At 44.9% G+C, this 20646-nt stretch overlaps 2 protein-coding genes across 2 annotated transcripts in view; both read left to right on the forward strand.

The window, feature by feature from the left end:
• The window catches only part of LAMB4 (laminin subunit beta 4), a 41977-nt gene extending 27800 nt beyond the window's left edge, over positions 1–14177 (forward strand). The window contains exons 24-34 of the mRNA XM_074901603.1: positions 717–813; positions 1176–1551; positions 1921–2081; positions 5221–5426; positions 6304–6507; positions 8104–8248; positions 10064–10271; positions 10897–11035; positions 11271–11447; positions 12435–12588; positions 13980–14177. Of these exons, the coding sequence (XP_074757704.1) occupies positions 717–813; positions 1176–1551; positions 1921–2081; positions 5221–5426; positions 6304–6507; positions 8104–8248; positions 10064–10271; positions 10897–11035; positions 11271–11447; positions 12435–12588; positions 13980–14119 (2007 nt within the window). The 3' untranslated portion in view covers positions 14120–14177. The remainder of the gene's footprint in view (positions 1–716; positions 814–1175; positions 1552–1920; positions 2082–5220; positions 5427–6303; positions 6508–8103; positions 8249–10063; positions 10272–10896; positions 11036–11270; positions 11448–12434; positions 12589–13979) is intronic.
• A 4712-nt stretch (positions 14178–18889) lies between these two features.
• The window catches only part of LAMB1 (laminin subunit beta 1), a 44273-nt gene continuing 42516 nt past the window's right edge, over positions 18890–20646 (forward strand). Inside the window, exons 1-2 of the mRNA XM_074903300.1 lie at positions 18890–19052; positions 19198–19367. Of these exons, the coding sequence (XP_074759401.1) occupies positions 19016–19052; positions 19198–19367 (207 nt within the window). The 5' untranslated portion in view covers positions 18890–19015. The remainder of the gene's footprint in view (positions 19053–19197; positions 19368–20646) is intronic.

Below are 20646 nucleotides of genomic sequence, written 5' to 3' on the forward strand. Positions count from 1 at the left end.
AAACTGTGGTCCCATGGAGTCAACAGCAATTATGCTATTGACTTCAGAGCACCAGGAGCTTATCCCAGGCTCTTGCTGGTGTGCTTTCACATTTTGCTTTCAATATGCTTTCTGTTGGTTCCAGTTTATTTAGTGGATTTATTATTTTTCCTAGCAAATGTAGCTCTTAACCTCGAAGAACTACTACTGCTTTTCTGAGCTGTACCAGCTCTAAGAGCTGTAATTCCCTGCATTCCCTAGCTGAATTCCAAAATAAATTTTCTAGAGCAATGTGCATAATGTACCCTTGAGGTTTTCAGTTACAGTTAATACATCATGTAGTTAAAAGTTGAAATGTTAAGATGAGTACTTTGCTCCGGCAAAAATAAGAAATTAATCTGTTTTGCAAAGGAAAAGAATCCTCTCTGAGATCACAGCCAGAGGATGAGTTCTCAAAGAGCATCTGTAGACTGGAACATACAAAATCTTTTATAGTAGTAAAGTAAAGCCAACCTTCAAAGTCCATTTTGTTTTCACAGCCTTCAGGAGGAAGATGGGGAAGGCAGGCCAACACTGTATAAACCATGGTGTTCAAAGACCATGTGCCAAGCAGTGCCACTGCAGGCCCCGTACAGCTATATGTCATAAGTCACAGGGAGAAGAAGAAACACAGTCAATAATGCATACCCAATCATATGACTCTGCAGGAAGTTATTTAATCCTAACTGTCTTTACAGCTTACAGGCCAGTGTCCATGTAAGCTAGGTTACAGTGGAAGATGCTGCGATGAATGTGAGGAAAATTACTTTGGTAGTCCCCAGACACATTGCATTTGTAAGTATTACTAAGTGGGGACAACTGGATGAGAAAATGCCTCAGAAAGAAACGTTTATGTTTTATATATTTGTAGGGGAGATGGGACATACATCTAGAGAAGCAGGCTTTCATACATTTGTGTGTATGAGATGGATAAAACTTTGTCTTATTTATCTATGTGGTTCCTTGTATGGTTATGATCTTACCATGGAAGTTAGAGAGGACTTCCATGATGTAGAAGTTATCCAGGCAGTCCACTTTGCTCTAGCTCAAACACTGGCTTGCTTTTGTTGTCTTGAAATGCATAATTGTACCTTTTGCATGCATTAATCCGATGGAAAAGGAACAACTGGATGTAACTTGCTGTCCCTTTCTTGCAGCATGTGAATGTAACCCAGAGGGAACCAGCCAGCCCAAGTGTGACATAGCCACCGGCGCATGTAACTGCCGCACGGGTGTCACTGGCCGGTTCTGTGACCAGTGTGGCCATGGCTTCGAGAAAAACTTTCCCTCTTGCCGTCAGTGTCATCTTTGTTTTGATCAGTGGGACACTGAAATTACTGTTCTCGCTCAGACTGTTCAGGGTTTAATGAGGTTTGCTGCAAATCTCGAAGATAAAGGAGGACGAATGCCCAGCTGCGACATGCGCTTCAAAGCCTTTGAAGATGCCATTTCTGAAATTGAAAGAATTTTGAGACATCCTGTTCTTTCACTGGAGGCTCTCTCAGGCATCAAGGATTTTCAGGGCTACATTCAGTAAGGGTTCCGCTGCTGCTGAAAAAAATCCTTTGGCTAAGAAAGCACTCTTCCCCCAGGCTCTACCAGCCATCCATACACATCAAGTCCCTCTTCTGATCAGCACACAGGTGCTGGACTTCTAAATCACTGTTTTCAATAGATCGATGAACCAAAATAATCCTTATATATATTATCTGTCCCCCACAGACATATACTTAAATGCTGGAATTTTCCAGTTCATCCTAAGGGCTTTCCAAAGAAGCCATTGCAAGTAAATGTTTTTGCTCATGTAGAAGTTTGGTTTTCTCCTCTAAAATATTGTGTATCTCAATTCTAGTTTAAGAACAATCCAGTCTGACTTCTGCATAACTGCCATTTCCCTTTCAGACAAAAAGTTGCACAAATGGATCCCCTTCACAGTATGCTGTATGACTTTCCTGACCTTAACAAGAACATAGAAGACATTGGGGAAGAAGCTGAACTAGTGTATGAACTTCTGCAACAGAAAATACATCTGCATCAAAGTTTTCATTACTTGAATCTCAAAGGTAAGGTAGCCAGCAATTAATTGAAATTGGTGAACATTTTCTGTGAAATTTCATGTTTTTCTCATCATCAAACCACAGAACATTTCAAAGATCCCTAGATTTTATCTTCCTGTGGTAGTGCAAAAATGTAAATACTAACAAGATTTTATGACTTTCCAAATTCCCTTTTAACTTAAAATGCCATGATTTCTAGCATCCTAAATTTCAGGTTCATGGGCCAGGGTCCCATCAGTCAGAAGTCTCATGAATCCCAATGTTTACATCAGGATTTAAAAGCCACCAAGTTTCACAATATAGACTCACAGATCGTATAGTAGAACAGCAAAGGATTTTTTTCCCCACTTCTGACTCCTCTTGCTCTTAGCAATACTTCAAGAATGTTGTACAGCAATGGTTTGTTTAATTAAAGCAGAGTCACAGTGCAACTTCTTAGTGTTCTCATGGGAAAATACATTACTTTATGTGGTAAGGAACTAGCTTTCCATCATCAAAAAATGTGGTCAGAACTGAGTTCCTTGGCATTTTTGAAAGAATTACCCGTCTGTGCTTGAGCTAAGTATAGTCTCCATCAGCTGCTAATAGCTGTAGTGACAATGTCACAGACTGGTTTCTGTAGAAAGACGTGGATGTATCAGTTGGGGATCTCAAACAGATGCTAGATCATCCACAGTGGCAGGAGACTGTCAGCAGTGTACTCTCCAAAGAGATGTCTGCCAAGATAGGAATTCCCATAAGGTAAAGTGCACACCACAGAAGGCACAAGCTACAGGGAATGCACTCCCATTTACAGTTCCTCTGTGTTTCATTCAGGCCAGGAAAAGATTGGCCTAGACAAGATAGAAAAAAAAGAAGGAAAAGTCAACAGAACACAAAGCTGAGGGAAAGAAAGAGAGGAAAAGAGAGATTGATGAAGATTTAGGGCTCCCCTGCCCTGTTGTACTTGGCAGTGCCCCTGGCGCCAGCTCTTCCACTCAGGTCCCTGCACAAGCGGTCGGCACAGCTCTCCCAGGCTCGGCTTCCCAATTCAACTGAGTCTTGTGCAGACTGAGAAAGGCAGAAAGGCAAAGAAACAATAAATCCCAGGGAGGTCAATGGATGCACAGCTGAAGCATCTGTGGTGCTCTCTGGTCACGTTCCAAACCCGCTTCATCTTTTGGCCTCAGGAGATGGATAAACAGCCCTATAAAAAGCACACGGGGGTGTGGGGAGGGGAAGACCTTGAATTTAAGCTGAATTTCTGGTCAGGGCCACAAACATTCATTGGTTCTGCTACCATGCATCTATCAGCACAGAAATAACTTTTCCCTTAAGATAACCAGCTTCTCTAATATCCGTGAGAAAGCCTGGCTCCTTCACCCCATCTTCGTTTTGGGACTAGCAGCACATCCTAGGTATGGCTCTGTCTGCTTTGTCCTCTCTCTTTTTTTGCTGGGGTGAAGCAGGATATGGCCATGTACACCATCTGGGGAACATGTGGGACTTGTGCCTTAATCACACATGGGGAACAGGCTCCTACCTACCTCTATTAGCAGAGGATCAGGACTTTGAGATTTCCTCACAGGCATACATTCAGCTGGCTGAGCTAGAAATGTCAATCTCTAATGATGAATTAAAATAATCAGAAAAAACAAGACAAAAGTGTCCTTGAAAGAAAGTTTGCTGTTTATGAGATCTCATTAAATGATGGCTTTCCAGCCTTGGCCTCTGGCTTTGCAGCCACTGTGGTATGGTAATGCAGTGAGTACAGCTTGCTAGGCTGTAAATCAAGCCTGTGCTAAGACGCTGTGTTTAAGGTAAAGGAACTTGGAAGCTCTACTGCTCCATCACAAACCAAGTATGAAAAATGCATTTGGGCCACTTAATGGAGTGCTGAACCACTGTAAAATATTCCTGCGATGGAATTGTTGCACAGAAAACAGTCTCTGGCTCAGATACAGAGTTACCGCAGCCTCTTGCCAGGTATTTTGTATTAGGAGCTAACTTTAAATTGTACATTGTTTCCAAGAGTTACAAGATAAAATAAATAGCCCTGGCTCCACACAATAACTAAACATTGTTCAGCTTCAATCAAAGCAAGGCCAAGGGCTTTAGAGCCTGATTCAAAGTATGCAGGACTTGATGAGTGCCTTGTCATTGACTTCAACTAATAACTGAGTCGGTTACCAGCACAAAGCAGGATGTTAATCAATGACCTCTAATGCTTTTTCACTGCTGACACATCAGTTCTGGCTCATGGCACATACTTCTGCCTGGGGGATCTGGGGACAACTTTGGGTTCTCTGGAGATCTGTGAAGTCTCAATAGCAGCAGCTTTAAATTATGTGTTTTGCAAAAGGTCCGAGTCCTTTCCTTAGTCTATTAATCTGCAAAAAATATAATAGTCTCCAACCCTTCTGAGTCTGCTTAAGGGAAAGCTTACCCTAAGCAAACAAGAAAGACTCTTGCTGGAAAGTATTTTTGCCTGTCCTACAAGCTTATTATGGAAGTGCTTTTTTTTTTTAATGCATCAACCCTGAAATTGGATTTTCCAGAGCCAAAGAAAACTCATAAATTCCCATTTGTAATCTAAATTTTGGCCTCGGTTCAGCAGACCATTTAACTTTTGGGTGCTATGCTGAACAGACAGGACAAATGCTTTCCTGACTCACAATCAGAAAGCTGATCATTTCATAGGTCTTACAACTGGTAGAAACAGTTATCCTGCTTAAACTTTAAAACAGCAAAAAGGACAGGAGCTTTATCAAAACAACAACTGCAGCAATGCATGAGCTACTGATGAATGAAGATCAGTAGCAGTTTGTGTCATTAATGGGATCCCCTTCATACTTCTTTATCTTCCATTGTTTTTTCATACACCTTGGACTCCAAAGAATGACATAGGATCCACTGTATTTATATCTATTTTAGCAAATGTTATGAATATCAATGAAAATTCCTGTTTGGCAACCAACTGAGTACAGGATTAAAAAACTTGACTGAGGAAATGACAGCTACTGTCCCTCCCTGCTGTCCCAAATCAAGCACCAGTGACAACAAACTGAATTACCTGTCACTCATCGTTTGTCCAGAACTCAAGCAAATACTGAATTAAATGCAACCAAAATACAGTGGGTACTGAACTCTATTTCTGTTGCTACAGAGGCCATCAGCAGCATTAGGAAACACTCTGAAGTATCATTGCTGGCAGAACAGAAGACCGGTGGGACAACCCCTATTGTAAAATACTCAGAGTACACCAGGAACCACGCGCTGGTTATGTTGGGCAATCAGGCCTTGAAAGCAAGCAACATGTTGGAACAGCTCAAGATGATCAAGAGTCCCAACGTACAAAACTTGAGTGAAAAGGTAGGCACTGTGAATATTGAATGGGAGCTAAACAAAAAACTCTTTTTTGATGTTGTTAGTAGGTTTTATTTTACGAGTGTTTATATGCATTTTTAAATCTAGAAAAAGACACTTCCCTCACACAGACATGCAGTCACGTTGGAAACAGCTGCACTTCTCAGCTGTGATTACTACCACCCTTCTGGAAGCCATTTTTCCCAGGGCAGACCCAGCACACGGAACTGTTTAAGCACTCTCTAGTCTCAAGAGGACATCGGTGTAAATTTAGAAAGATTAACCCCAGCCTCCTCCATGAGTAACTTAAACTAAGCTGAGCAACTTTGCCCTGGAGTGGATGTGGGAGTGCTCACATATCTTTTTCATTAGCCATGGGAGAGAAAGAGATTTCTGTCCTTCTGCAGGGCAGCAATTAATACCTGATAGCACCTTCAGCCAGCCCTGCTGGATCTGAAGAGATCATCCGTCTAGGCCTTTAGTCTCAAAATCTGTGTCAAACTATATGGGGGGCTAGACATGGTACCATGTTGTGTGAGAGGTAATCTAGATCCTTTAGAAGAAGCCATTGATTGACCCATGGGCTGGATATGGCCAGGGGACAGTTTCAACCCTTTTTGCCACAGAGGAGTGAAGCAAGGGTCTTACTGCAACACGTGAAGCCCAACAAATGTTCAGAGCCATGGGTTGCTGTTGCGTCCTTCAAGTCACGGAAGGGGACCTGTAACTGGCAGCGACAACCATCTTTGGAGAGACCAGACCACCATCTCTTCAGGGAAACCCCATCCTATGTTCAGTGTTCATATGGTATCAAACATCTTCTCCCAGGACTGTATCTCAGGCCCCCAGAGGAGTCCTGACATAAGCATCTTCCTTACTGCAGATATGTGGTGCGCCAGGAGACCAGCCCTGTGTGACAGCAGCCTGTGGGGGAGCTTTGTGCTGGGACAGTCAAGGACTCAGGCAGTGTGGTGGCCCAAACTGCAGCGGGGCTCTTCCTGTCTCCACTGATGCCTTCAGAAAAGCTGAGGAGACTGCTGTGTTGCTAAATAACTTCACTACTCATCCACGGGAACCTGAGAATCAGGTGCTGTATATCAGGTGCTGTTATATCAAACCTACATTTGTTCAGTGAAATGGATAGAGGATGATATTTGAGAAGTCACAAATCTACAAAAACTCACCTGCTCCTTGGACAAAGAGCAGTGACATAGTGATGGTCCCAACATCACAGACCTATCATTGTTCAGTACCAGCAGTATTAAGTGCCAGTCCCACCAAGAGACTGTAGCTCTAGCTACACCTTCCTCTTCCTCACAGCTGCCAAGATCTCACAGGTCATGGTGCCCTATGCCTATGGAAGTTGGTGTCATCAGGCTAGTATTGTCTATATTTTTATTGGCAAAGATCCAAATGGCACCATTTGTCAGTAGCCCTAGTATGATCCATGATTATTGCTGTGGGATTGCTGCTGTGCATAGTGTCAAGCTGTATTCATATAACTTCATATTACTCTTATGTTTGCCATTAAATAATTTCTGCAACTAATTTCAAGATAAAGCTTTTCTGCCCCCAGTGATGTTTAGAAGGGTATCAAGTAGTCAGCTGTACTGCACAGTAGCAGCGAAAAATAACCCAAGCAAAGTGTGGCCAATACAACATGTGCCAAGGCAACAAAATGGACAAATCCCAAAACACCAGTAAAGACAGTTTGTTCTTATTACCAATCAGAGATGATGCCTGTTGCAAAGGCAAAACACATTTTCCGACAGAAATGTCATTCTGCTGTGTCTTTGTCCTGTCCCTGCAGGGCGCCTGGGCATCCATTTCCTCTTTTTAAAATGCACACGACACTCCATCACAGCATCACAGCTAACGGGTTTAGAAATGAGCAGTCCGGGCACATGCCTGGGGCCCCAGGACAGAGGGGCAGCAGCAAAAGGCATCTGCTGAAGTGGTCAGCACCAGGCTGCTGGGACATTGCCTTTGGCACTCACAAGCCTCAGGCAGCACTGTGATAATACGAGTGAAGTATTTTGAGATGTTTCAGAAATAAAAACATCACCATTTTTCTTGTTGCTTGAGGAAACAGTGAATCTCTTCCCTCTGTAGATGGCAGAGAAGTGGTACCTGTGCATTTCCTTAAGGCAAAGCATAGACCCCATCAAAGCAAAACTGCTGGAATTCAATGATTAATCTAAAGTTCTGATTTAAATTATGAAGAATACTAATTTAATGTCAAACTGTAACTTTTAAAGACAAGCCTTAAACTCTATCTTCCTTATTTGTATCCTCTTAAGTGTATTAACAGTAAGTACAATGTGAAAAGGCAAATGAAATTATGTGCCTTTTCTGTACTGAATCTGATTACTGACATGCTGCAATACTGCAATAGAATATAACAGTCAGCACCTTCTTTTAGAAACAGAAGGGGCTGTGGTTTAGCAGTGGTTGCATAGAGAAAAAAAATACTTGATTTAGGCTTTTTTTGAGACCAGATGAAGGCTGTGATGTAGCAGCTTCTGGAGTTCCCCAAAGGGGTCTCCTACTACTTTTCAAAGCCACATCAAGTGATTCCAGCTGAGGCTTGGATAAAAATTACTTTTGTCTCAGAGCTCAACTTGCCAAGCAATGATAGATAACCCCCAGAAAATGGCACTGCTATTTCTAATTATATTTCCAGGTTGAAAACATTAGAAAAATGGCAGAAGACAGCAAGTTGGAAGGCTCACAATTTGCTGGGGAACTGGAGAGGGCTAAGAATCAAATTGAAGTTGACAGAGAGATCACCAAGGAGTTAATCCAAAAAGTGAAAGACTTCTTATTAGGTAAATATGCAAAGTTCTTTCTGACTAATTTTTAATGTATATTCCAATATACTATAGCATAATAGATGGCCAGAAAATGATCTAGCTTATACACATGAAATTTCTTGTCTATCTCCTGACCTGTGAGATCTTTTGCAATCCCTTCTTTTCTAGTGCTTTTTTCTCCCAGGTGACAGTAGTTTGTATTAATTTTCCAATAGATCTGTTACATTCTGATTGTCATCCTTTATTGATGTACTTAATTGAAGCATGCAAATAATCTCCTCAGTTCCTGGTTTATCTGAGCAAAGGACTACTAAAATAATTTCATACAATCTATAATGACCAGGCATGTCCAATGCATACTCAGATTATTATTCCACCCCCTTCTTCCAGGCCCATAAATAGAGGCTCTCTGTAGGGAGCGTGGGAATTAGGGCACATACCACTCTATCATCTCCATAAAGCTGTACATAGCTCGAGGAGTCAAAGGGTTCTGGTAGAACTTCACAGCTCTCATAAAAAAATAACAGAACAACCATATATACCCTAAAACTTTTTCCACCCTCACAATTGCAGAAAATGCTGTAAGAAATGGACCCTGTTTTTTTACCAGATGCACATCAAAGGAGTTCAAATGTGGTAGGATTTTTTTTTAATCTCGTGAATGTAATGGATCTCATAAGTTTCTAAGGATTGCATTGTTGGCAGTCCTTTGGCATTCATACTTTTACATCCAAATGGGAGTGAGGGCAGAAGACAGAGGACTTGCTCTGTTCAGGAACATTTAAGTTATTTTATTGAATTAAAATAAAAACTCCATTTAAATCCTTAAGATTATCAGATTTGTATTTGATAGCAATTGAAAATTCCACCTTTGGCTCATCTTTTATGTTTCTTAGTAAACATATGGCATTTACTAGCAATTATAAAAGCATTTTTTCATAATTTTTTTTTAAATTGAAGTTTAAGAACAGTAACAGCGGAGATGCATATAGTTACATTAAATCTGCTGTACTCTACATTGATGTAAATGGTAATTTTAGAGGAATATATTTCTATAGAAAATAGCTCTCAGGAATGCACTACTGTTTGCACAGTAAATGTCTTCTATTTAATTCTTTGGAGCACTAGCACAAACATTTAATATGTTTCAACTGTTTTATCACCCAAGGCCTTGTCTATAAAGGGGAGTGAGCAGAAAACAGAAGTGATGATGAGACTTCACAAGTCTCATTGACCAGCTCTGTGCGCCTTGCCTCTTAGCAAAGAACTAGGAAGGGCTCATTTGTAAGGGGAGTTGTCAAAATACATTTTTTCTACTGTAAATTCCATCCTATCTAGGTCTGACCCAAGTTCCCTTTGTAGTTTATCCTTTCTCATTAACCAGTGAAGGAAACACTTTCTCAATCCTGTGGCGACTGCAGGGAAGGGATTACACCCACCAGCCAGCTTGGAAAGCTCCTTTCACACCCCAGTCTCTCCAGCACCTCTTTGATCTGGAGGCCATGGAAGAAATGGGCTCTGACACATCTAGCTGTGCTGTGCACTGATTTAAAACCTTCTGTGGGCTCAGTTCTACACCAGAATTTTAATAACCCAGTTCAAAGTGGGTTCAAATCCTCATTTTAGCCAGTTCTGACAACACTAACAGCAGTACCTGGAAGCATAATATTAAATTACAAAATGCTGGAGATAATTCTCTTACGCCCTTGCTGTGCCTGTCAGCTTTATTCTCCCACATAACTCAAAGAGTAGGCAGCCATGATGATCATTTACATTTCACTGGGAGGAAAGAGCTGCTCCAGTATACCCTCAGCTCCATTTCTGTTGCAGATGAGAGTGTGCCTCCAGAAGACATTGAGAAGGTGGCAAATTACGTTCTACAAATAAACCTTTCCATGACTCCACGAGAGCTGACAGGCATGTTTGGCAAAATCAGGAGCATTATGAACCACTGTGAGAAGTACAAACTGAACGCAAATGAAAGAAACAGAAAAAGGGAGGAAGCTCAGATGCTGCTGGTGGAGGCACAAGATGCCAAGTGAGTAGGGTATTCTCGTATTGACGTGCCAACTCCAGCTGGGGTTGCACTGTGCATGGCAGGACTGCTCCATACCCCAGGCAGTATCTTAGAAATACCGGAGGGAAAGTTCAGATGACAGCAAATTTCAGCTTGCCATTTCCACAGGGCCTCTCCAGCAGGAATGAGCCACGACCACTCGGGCTGTGGGAGCCGACATGCTGCAAGGAGGCAGCTCCCTCCAGCTCTTGGCTCCTCTGCCTGCTGAGTCAAAGAGGCCAAAGCAGCTACTTACTTCCATGTTGGACCTAGCGGAGCATTACATCAGATTCACTGGGAGGTTTAAATATGGGTGAGAAAGAACCAACAAGAATTGGGGAGGGAGAACCCATGAGTCTTCCATACTAGCAGTGCACCAGCAGGCAGTCTGCAGCATCCAGCTTCACCTTTAATACAGCAGCTTGTGTGCTCCCCCACCAAATCCCTTACTGAGGTTTTGCTTTGCCAACTTACAAACCACAGTTTTAACGGTTGTTGTTGGACTTGAGGGAACATTTCTGCATGGGAGCATGGGTGCGTTTGAAACATGTTCTTGCTCTGCTGTCCACACCGTGATACTACACGCACTTCTATTTGTCCATTTCAGCAAAGCAGCTAAAGCTCTTCCACGTGTGGATGAAATTAATAATAAACTAAAAAATGTTGTGAAGTCCCAAGAACACTCCAAAAACACCTTCGTAAGGTTAAATGAAGAGATACAAGGCATCAGAACACACATCTCAAAGGTATCTTGCTGTAAATCTCTTAATTTATTTAGTACATACATTTTAGAAAAAGATACTTCATCTTGAAGTTTCCTTAATGGAAATTTAAAGAAAACCACAATGTGGTACAGATATGACACTGATTCCATAACATTTAATGGTCTCTTCTTCTTAATCAGTTGACATTAATCTCCCTCATTAACATGCTGGATGGATGTTGCATAAGAAACCACAGCCTTCAATTGCTCTGTTTTAGGCTGAGAACCAAGTGAACAAGACGAATGACCAACTAAATGACTTGTCAGCAAAACAGTCTGAGATGGAAAATGAAATTGCCACGCTGCAGTCAAAAATGCTGATGAACAAGAATCAAGCTACAAAGGCAAGAGCAGGGGCACAAACAGCACACAAGCGAGCCCAGAATATTGATAATGTAAGCGTTTGACACGTGTTAAGGGAAAAAAAAGTCCCTCCATGTTTCATAGCATTTTTGATTCAGAAGTGTAATTGTGCTATCCTGCTCTCCTCAAAACTGTTAACATTTTCCTTATGCCATGCAGTGTAAAATAAAATGTCACAGCTTAAGAATAATTTATTCTTTATTTTAAGGCTTCTGGTTTATAAGACTTCTGTTTGCTTGAATGAAAGAAAACATACACATTTCTCTGGCTACGCCGTGACATTTTTCCTTGCACTGTGTATAAGATGCGTAGTCACCATGGGCACCAGTAAACACAACAGAGCAAATCACAAAACCAGATATTAGAATACGTGAGTGATGGAAGCAGCATGGCCATTCATCATGTGCCGTTCTCCTTCAGAGAAATTGCTGTGGGAATTACTTGGAGGTTTTGATTGGCTGGGTGCTTTTCAGTAGCTTCAATTTTTAAGAATAGAGCTAAAAATTTGCTAAAATGGTGAGGAGAACGAGGCATCCACAGCACAAGCTTCAAGCATGACCAAGCTTCCAGGTTATAAGAAACCTAGTCAAAATCTAAACTGCAGCCTCAATAGCAAAGGATTAGCCAGTAAATATTACTACAGTCAAAAATGTAAAAAAACCCATTGCTACAGATAATTAGTTAAATTTGATTTAAGCCTCATGGCAAAAGAGAAAAGCCTCATCAAAAGAAGTAAAAACAGTGTAAGCTTTCAAAATCTTGATCCATGTTTTCCTTACATCCTCATCCCACCTGTAGATTACTCCTCTGGCAGTTAGTTTTAATTGATTTCTATCAGGTTTTGCAAAGCATTGTTCAGTGTATACTCATTATGGATTTTTTTTTTTTTTTAAGATTTAAGAGAATGAGAGATTTAAAGTTTGGTTCAGAGAGGATATTAAAAAAAAGTATAAAAATCTCCTTCAGTACACCAGATTAATTATGAGATGCTTTCAAACTGATGAGATGCTTTGTTACAGGAATTTGCTGACATTAAAAGAAAGTACACAATTCTTCAAGAAAAGCTAAAAGCCCAAGGACCTCCAAAAGTAACACTAGAAAAAGTGAAGCAGCTGAAAGAAGAAGCAGAAAAACTGGCTGAAGAGACTGAAAAAAAAATTAAAAGAATAACAGGTGGTGTTCTCACTTCCATAGCGAGCAGTGAAAATTGTGACAGTCATGAACTAAACAGAAGTCCTTGCCCACAAACACTAGCAGCCTAGGTTCACCTGAAATTGGGTTTAAAACAATTTAGCTGGTGAAAATCCCTGCTTGAAGCTACTCAAACATTTTAAAAGTAGTTGAATTGATTTGGCTTATGTACTTTTTCTGACATAAATTGGTTGCTATAAGCAGAGTTTAAGAAGTGTCCACACAGGGACTTGCAGTGATTCGATTCAGACAGTTTAAAAACAAGACAAGTGCAAAATCTGCATAAAACTTGGCTGATTTAGCAGGATTTAGCTGGAAGCCTTGACTTATGCATTTGCTTTGGGCATTTGGACCTTAAATCTTTCCTCTGCACTCTGTCTTTTCTTACATTACTTGAGTGATGGCTTCTGTTATAGAGCTGCAGGGTAGATCGTTTCCACCAGTCCATACTCATTCCCCTTCAGACATTATCTCTGAGCAATGGCAGAACAAACCAGGTACAAATACTGGCTTGTGGAGACTGAAGCTGGGGTGCCCTGGGCCTGTGAGGCTATGGCCAGGAGGCTGGGGGTCACAGGCAGCGGAGACCACAGCTGCTGTGGCCATACCAGCACCGGTCCTCCACTGTGACCCTCGGGTGGGTTTAGAGAGTCACCAAAAATGAAAAGCACATCTCATGTAGTTGCACACAGGGAACCTAATTCTGCTTATAGTGAAGGTCTGGGCATTCCCACTGGGATTCCTGGGGCCTAGGATCCTGCCAGGCTCAACATCTGAAAATACCATGTAACTTCAGCAAAACTGAAGCAGAAACTCCATCCCAGGAGCAAATTCTGCAGGACAAGATCTGAATAAGTATTTCAAGCATATACCTTGAGGAGAAGCATTAAGAGCATCCCAGTCACTCCAAATGCCCAGATGATAAGTGCCTTGGAAACAGGCAGTGAACAATGTGGTTTGGATTCATTAACAGTATGTTTACACTGCTGTAGCTTCACAGGGACCAGCAGAAAACATTCCTGTAGATGAGGGAGACCTAAGCCCCTTGCGCCTGAATGTTCTATCTTTACACATACCAGTGACATACTGTTCCTCTGAGTGTTTCCATTTAAACCAACTCCTTTAAGAGATCCGTGTCCTGCCCCACCCCAGCTGATGGACAAAAGCACATGCTGAGAAATTAATTTCTTTAAGGCTGTCACGTTTCTCCTGCTATCTGGAAGCCAGACTTTTCCTTCCAGTTGCATATATAACATTCCCCATTTGAAATGGTCTTATTGCCTCTAAAACTGCTGGGAAAAGAAATGCTGTTAATCCCTGGATTTTACTTACACAACAAATATGAGCATCATTGCATGTCTCTACTCTTCCAGATTTGGAGAAGAAGCTTCAGGACCTGAATCAAACCAAACAAGACAAGGCAGAGCAACTGAGACAACTGGAGGAACAAGTGATAGCCATTAAAAATGAAATCACAGAACAGGAAAGCAAGTATGGAACATGTAAAAGTTAGGGTCTGAACAGACCATCAGGTAAAATGTAACTGAAATCTCTGTTACCACCTCCTGAGCTTCCCGGCACAGAGACCTGTCCTCTGTAAATACAGAAGGTGCCGACAGTACTTTGGCACAGTGAATAATGTAATTTTCTCTTGTTTTTTGTCCATTTGAGTTTATATGGAAACAGGAAATACCTTTTAATAAACCAGCTGATTAAGTAATCAGGATGTCGTCTTTGAAGGAGCTCTATAATACACTCCTGTACCTAGGGCTTCTCACTGTAAGGGGTTGGAAATGCAAAAGGAGGATTGCTCAGAGAGCTGCAGGTAACTGCCTCAAAGACAGACTCCCAACACCCTGTGTCTTCTACTGAACCCTTCAATAACCTCTGGTAGTGCCACAACCCCGCACGGGGCTGCACAGGCTGGGCTGGGGTGATGCAGATGAAGGGCTGTGGGCTTCAGTAGCCATCCCTGCTGACAGCCGGCGGTCCCCAGGGTACTGTCACTCCTCCATCCCCATCTCTTCACTGAGACAGAGCAATGGGAGCACTAGGAACCCCTGACCATGTGGGGGTCCCCCTCTGCTCACTGAAAATGCTCAGCAGTGGGCAGTACCTCCCTGCAGAGCTGGGCCGTTAGAGGTGGGCGCCAGGGAGCCAATTCCCCAGTGCCCACTGGATGGCAGTGCACAGATGCTTAATGCCGAAATCAACATCATTTCTTTGGTAATGCCCCTCATGCAATGCCTACTTTCCTTATGCTTATAAGGGGTTTCCCACTTCTTTAGTTAATGCAGCCAACAGCTGGAGAATAACTCCCACTCTTAGGTTTAAGCAGTGAGTCTAAAGGGCCACAAATGTTGAAAACCAGTTTCTCCAGCTCTTCTCCCACATGCAGCACTTCACAGAAGTCAGGGTTCACTCAGCAGTTTCTTATAACCATAAACACAGGAACTGTCCTAAATTTTAGTTTATAATTCTTTTTTTTTTTAATATAAAGAAGGAGAATGGGGCTAAGCAAGTGCTACAGAAGGGCTACGGTTTTACAAAGATTGAAGGGAGCTACGCTTCAGTTTCAAAATCCCACCCTTGGAATACATACTCCTGCAGGACACTGAACAGACTAAAGATGGCTCTTCCTCAGCTAAAACCAGCCGCATCATTCCTGGCTGGACTGTCCCACAGTGAGCATCCATCATGGGGTGAGGAGCCCAGCACTGCTTTAGAGCTCAGATGCAGCCCAGACCACATCTGCAAAACGAGGAATGCTCTGCAGGAATACAGGGCTCATAACATCTATAGCCAGCACCCATAAAACAATCCTTATCTAAAAGCAAGCATTGTTTCGATCCAACGGAGATAAACCCTCCATAGTTATCACTCTGTGTTTAGGAGAGCTAAAGTAGCATTTGTATGCAGTGGGGGGCTTGGATGGGAATTGCTGGCGGGGATGAGATTGCAGAGATATTCCTCTAACTCAAACCAGCTGTGCTCCAGGGCAATGTGCAACATGCATTACCCATATAATAGCTTCTATTGTGAAAATGATGGAATCAAATTATAACTTCGATATAATCTAACAAAGACCTGAATGCAGGCATGCACGTAATTTGCGGTTTATCTTTTTCTGAATTTTAGCACTTTAAAAAAAATCATCTGTGGGGTATGAGGCTTCTTTAAAAGTTACTATGCTGTAATCAGATGAGTGTATTTAGATTGACTTTGCCATAATGAAATCAAGCATCTCTGTTTTACTTGGAGCACAGAACTCACCACGCTGCTCACATGTGGGTCTCCAGGTAACGAAAGATTTCCTGCGGGTTTCAGAGTGGCCCTGGTTCACTGCACCTGAAACAGACAAACTGAAGCGCTTAGACAGAAATTTCCAAATGCATATAAACCAAAATTATGTCATTCGTTGCTTTAAAAATCTGCATTCACAAGCAGAAAGTTGACAGAGAACTTCCTTCTAAAATTCACTGTTGGCTGTGAGAGTTGCCATATGTCTTTCAACAAACTGCAAGGATAAGAAGTCTGTAAACACAAGGCAGTTAAACAGGCCTGGAGGGGCGATGTATCCATGGGGGAAAACAGAAATCGCTGGAAGAAAAACGGAAACAGGAAGAAGAAAGTGTGGAGTCTAACCTCCCCTGCCTTCCTCCAAGCATGCTCAGACACACAAAGTGAGCAGACCCGAAGAGACCAGAAGCTACAGAACACCAAATCCATCCTGTGACAGATTCTGACGTTTATAACTGTGCAGCATTCCCTACTGGAAGTGGTGAAAAAACTTTTACACCGTTTTTACAACATTAATTTGTGGGAAAATGCTGTATCTGGATAAAAAATACCTATTTTTAATTCCCCCGGCTCTCTTTCTTGTGGGCAGAAGTGGCTTCAGAAAACAGAAAACTGTTTCTTGAAAAAAAATAGTGAAATCAGTATCTTGCTGTAGAGCAATTTGACTTCACTGACATTAATCAAAATGCAAACAGCACTTAACCAAACCCACACATAATCAAAGATATATTTAATAAAAAATTATCTCAGCAGCTCTTTTTGCTAGGCATTCAACCACTGCAATGTTATAAGCAAAGAGGTGATCAAGTGGTTCCCACTGAGGTTAAATGCTGAAATTTGTTTCTTTGAGAAGACTTCCAACCCAGCACAAACACAGACACCCCAGCACTGTAAAGCTGCTTCACCAACCACAAGAACAGGACATGACACAAAACTGATTTTTTATCATTTAAAGAATCAAATTAAAATACTCCCACTTGCTATTGCTCATGAACACTGCAGAGAAGGACAGACACAGACAAGTTCACTGCACATAACTACCGACACAGTAAATGTTGGTGGTTTCAGCTACCTCTGAAAAGTGACCACAGTTACGGGTGACAGTGCCCACCCCAGCATGTGGCTGCAACTCTGACTCAATCCCTGATGCCACACAGCAGGGTCACCCCCGGGCTGGAACACAGTGCATTGTTGTGGCAAGGCACGGAAGAGTACAGAGGCAAGGAGCTCCGGAGGGCAGCTTTAGCCCATTTTAGGTTTAGGGGAGGATAGGAGTTCTATAAGGCAATGAAACAACAAAAAATAAAAATAGGCGGAGAAAACTTCAATAAAAATTGAAAAAATATGGGACAGAAAAAAATCCAGCAGGAATGAAATACTCTGTCCTCACATAGGCACACATGGAGTGATGCTGCTGCCTGTGTGCCATGGACCGGAGGAGTTTCTAACCACAGCAGCGTAAAACATTTTCTGTTAGTGTGACAAAAATGTTTGTTGTACTGAAGCTTAAAAACAAAACCATGCTGTGATTTATATGACAGTATTGTGAAACTGAATTAGTTTTGTGAATTTAGAAGACCACATTGCAGAAGAGGTTGTGAATTACAATACCTGCTCTGTCAACTTCAAATAGTTTAATTTCCTGGATATCTTTAATGAAACAACCCCACAAGTTCTTCAGTCAGGAGTCCTGGGTTATGTTTCAGACCTGGTGTTTAACCTTTAGGGCAAGTCACTTGGTATCTCTCTGTTTCTGCTTATCCATCTGTAAAATGAGAATGAACATATTTACCTACCTCGGCAGGGTTTGCTGGGACAGACAGACCACGGTGTGTTTCCACTCTGGCACTGCAAATAACGAGGGCAAAGTGTTCTTGAGGGACATCAGTACCTGGTAAAGATTTACACAAGTTTACATGTTACACGTCCGCAGGCAAAACTCGGGTGTATAAACCCAGGCATCTGTCCCAGCCTGCACCCAGCCGGGGCTGCACTCTTCAAACATATCCATTCTTCATACCCGATCCTTGGTGTTTATTTATCAGTAAACCTTTCCCCTGGGTGCTGAGGGGACTCTGCCGCCACCTGACAAAACCCCGTGTCCCCAACAGAGCCCAGGAAGCCGAAGCAGGAGGCTGGGAGCAGCTCCGGCACTGCCATTCACCCCTCGCAGCCGCCCCAGCGCCCCTGCCAAGTCAGCAGCACCACATGCTCCCCACTAACAAGGAACAGCCTGGAAGTGGCCAGCCCTGGCCTGACAGGCCACTCCGCCTGCCCCAGGGCCAGACTCAGCCGTGTGTGGCTGCATGGCTGCCATCCCCAGGAATGGCACTCCTGAGCCACGTGTGCTGGCACCACAGCACCGAGCGATTTGGGGCTGTTGAGCATCACGCACGATGGTTGCCAGTCCCCTGGCCCTTCACTGGGTTTGGGGCCTTGCCGCATGTGTATGTGCTATCCATCCATCCATCCATCCATCCACCCATCCATCCAATGCGTTCAGCCCCACCAGCATCCCCGAGAGAAGGTAGGATTGGGTCAAAAACCTCATTTCTGCATTGTTTCCCCACAGACAGGGGCAGGGAGAGGGGTTGCCCCATAGGTGATTCCTCCCCCCCAGATTGCTGCACCCTGCCCAGAGCCTGCTCCCGAAGTTGGGGAGCAGCGGGGAGGGCTCAACCTGTGGAGGCAGGGGGCTGGAGTCCCTCCGCTCCCCCCTCGGGGCTCCCCGGTTGCGGCAGGGCGGGCGGCCGCCGGCCCGCCGCGGGGCCGCTCCCCCCAGCCTCCCGCGCCGGCCGCGCTACCCTTCCTCGACGGCAGCCGCTTCCCCGCGCCCGTCCCCGGGCCTGGCGCTGCGGCGGGGCCGCGCAGCCCCGAGGCGGGGGGCCGGGGCGGGAGGGGCGGCGCGGCGCGGCCCGGCCCCGCGGGGGCGGCGGGGCGGAGGAGGGGGAGGAGGGAGGGCCGGGGGGCGCCCGGCGGCGCGGAGCCGCTCCCCGGGAGCCGCGGGGAGCTGCGGCGCCTGCGTGGAGCAGCCGGAGCAGCAGCGTTCGGCGGCGGCGTGGAGGGAGCGCCCCGTCCCGTCCCGTCCCGCCGGTGCCCGCCGCCCGCCATGGGCCGCCTCCCGCTGTACCTCTGCTGCTGCCTCGGTAACTCCCGCCCCGCTCCGGCCGCCGTCGGGGCACGGCGGGCTGGGCGAGCCCCTGCAGCGCCCGCCGGGGCAGCTCGGGGCACCCAGCCCGGCCGCGCTACCCCTTCCCTCTCTCATCCCTCTCTCCCACCGCGGTCGCGCAGCGCTGTGGTCCGCGGCCGCGCAGGAACCCGAGTACAGTTACGGCTGCGCCGAGGGGAGCTGCTACCCCGCCACCGGCGACCTGCTCATCGGCCGCGCCGCCCGCCTCTCCGCCTCCTCCACCTGCGGCCTCCGCCAGCCCGAGCCCTACTGCATCGTCAGCCACCTCCAGGTGAGCGCCTGGCGGGGGGGGGGCAGCACCGCCGGGACACCCCGCCGGGCCGCGGGGCTCAGTCCCCGGCGGCAGGGCTGGGCATCGCGTCCCGCCGGGGCGGTGCGGTGGGATAAGCCGCCGCCTGCCGAGGGAGGTGCGGGCAGGCGTCTGCGGCGGGGCAGCATCGTGCCCCTCTGCGGGACCCCGCGCCCTGGCGAATCAGCCGGGCCCAGGGAACCCCTCGCAGCCTTCGGTTCCGAACAGCCCCCTCCCATCCCCATCGAGGTTAATGAGGAGGAATGTGCCGCAGTAAATTCAATTAATACTTTATTTCAGGCTTACTCGGAGCCGTCTAGACAGCTTCCTGATCGAGAGTGGTCTGTAGGACCCGGGTAATGTTTTGGCCACTGTTCCCGTAGTGCAATTACATTTGTATGGTCTCCAAGTGAAAGGATGCAAATAAGGTTGTCTCACACATCTGGTGGAAAGCACAAAGCTCGGTACTATTTATGTCAGAAGCAGCTCACCAGACTTAAAATCTCTGAGACAGAATGGATGGGGGAGAAAAGTAAAATATCAGTTATAAGAGGAACTCTGTTGAACTGAAAGTAAGGGGATAATCTCCGGCCGAATTTACTGTCGAGACAATAGGGCCGGATTCTGGCACTTGGAAAGAAAAGGACGGGAAGCAGGAGGAGCCCAGCCTGAGGGGCTGGAGTACTTGGCCTATTTGTGCCCTGAAGTTACCAGATCTTCCCCCGGCCCCTGCCTTTAGTTTTACTGTACTGCTCTGTCTACTGGAGTTAATACTTGATTTAACATGGGGTTTAGCTTTGCTGAAATATTTCCAGAGTATTTTGGGCTTGACTTTAACAACACTAGCATCTCTGGTAGAACAAAATAACAAAGGCGCTTTGTTATGTTTTCTTGTCTTCAAAAATGCTGAAGTGCCATCGTAAAAAGTATCAGTTCAGAACTGACGTGTGCCCTTATTCCTGATCTTACAGCCTGGTTCAGCATTTGGGATGTCCCTGGTTACTTCTGAACCATAAGGTGGCATTGAAGAAATTGCGGGAAGGTGCTGAGTATCCTCTTAATAACATGGGGCTTGGCCGCGCTGAGCATTTTGCAGGATTGGGCCTTCTAGGATTCCGTTTTGGTGGGAGAAGGAGCAAGTTGTGACATGAGGCAGGGGCTGTGGTGCTGGGGACAGGAGCCTGGAGCAGGCAGGAGGAGACATCTTCCCCAGGATCCCTGCTCTTGCCGGGCTCATGGGGGGTGAAGTGCCGGGCTTGGG

The sequence above is a fragment of the Athene noctua genome, chromosome 3, assembly GCF_965140245.1.
Source record: "Athene noctua chromosome 3, bAthNoc1.hap1.1, whole genome shotgun sequence".
Taxonomy (NCBI): domain Eukaryota; kingdom Metazoa; phylum Chordata; class Aves; order Strigiformes; family Strigidae; genus Athene; species Athene noctua.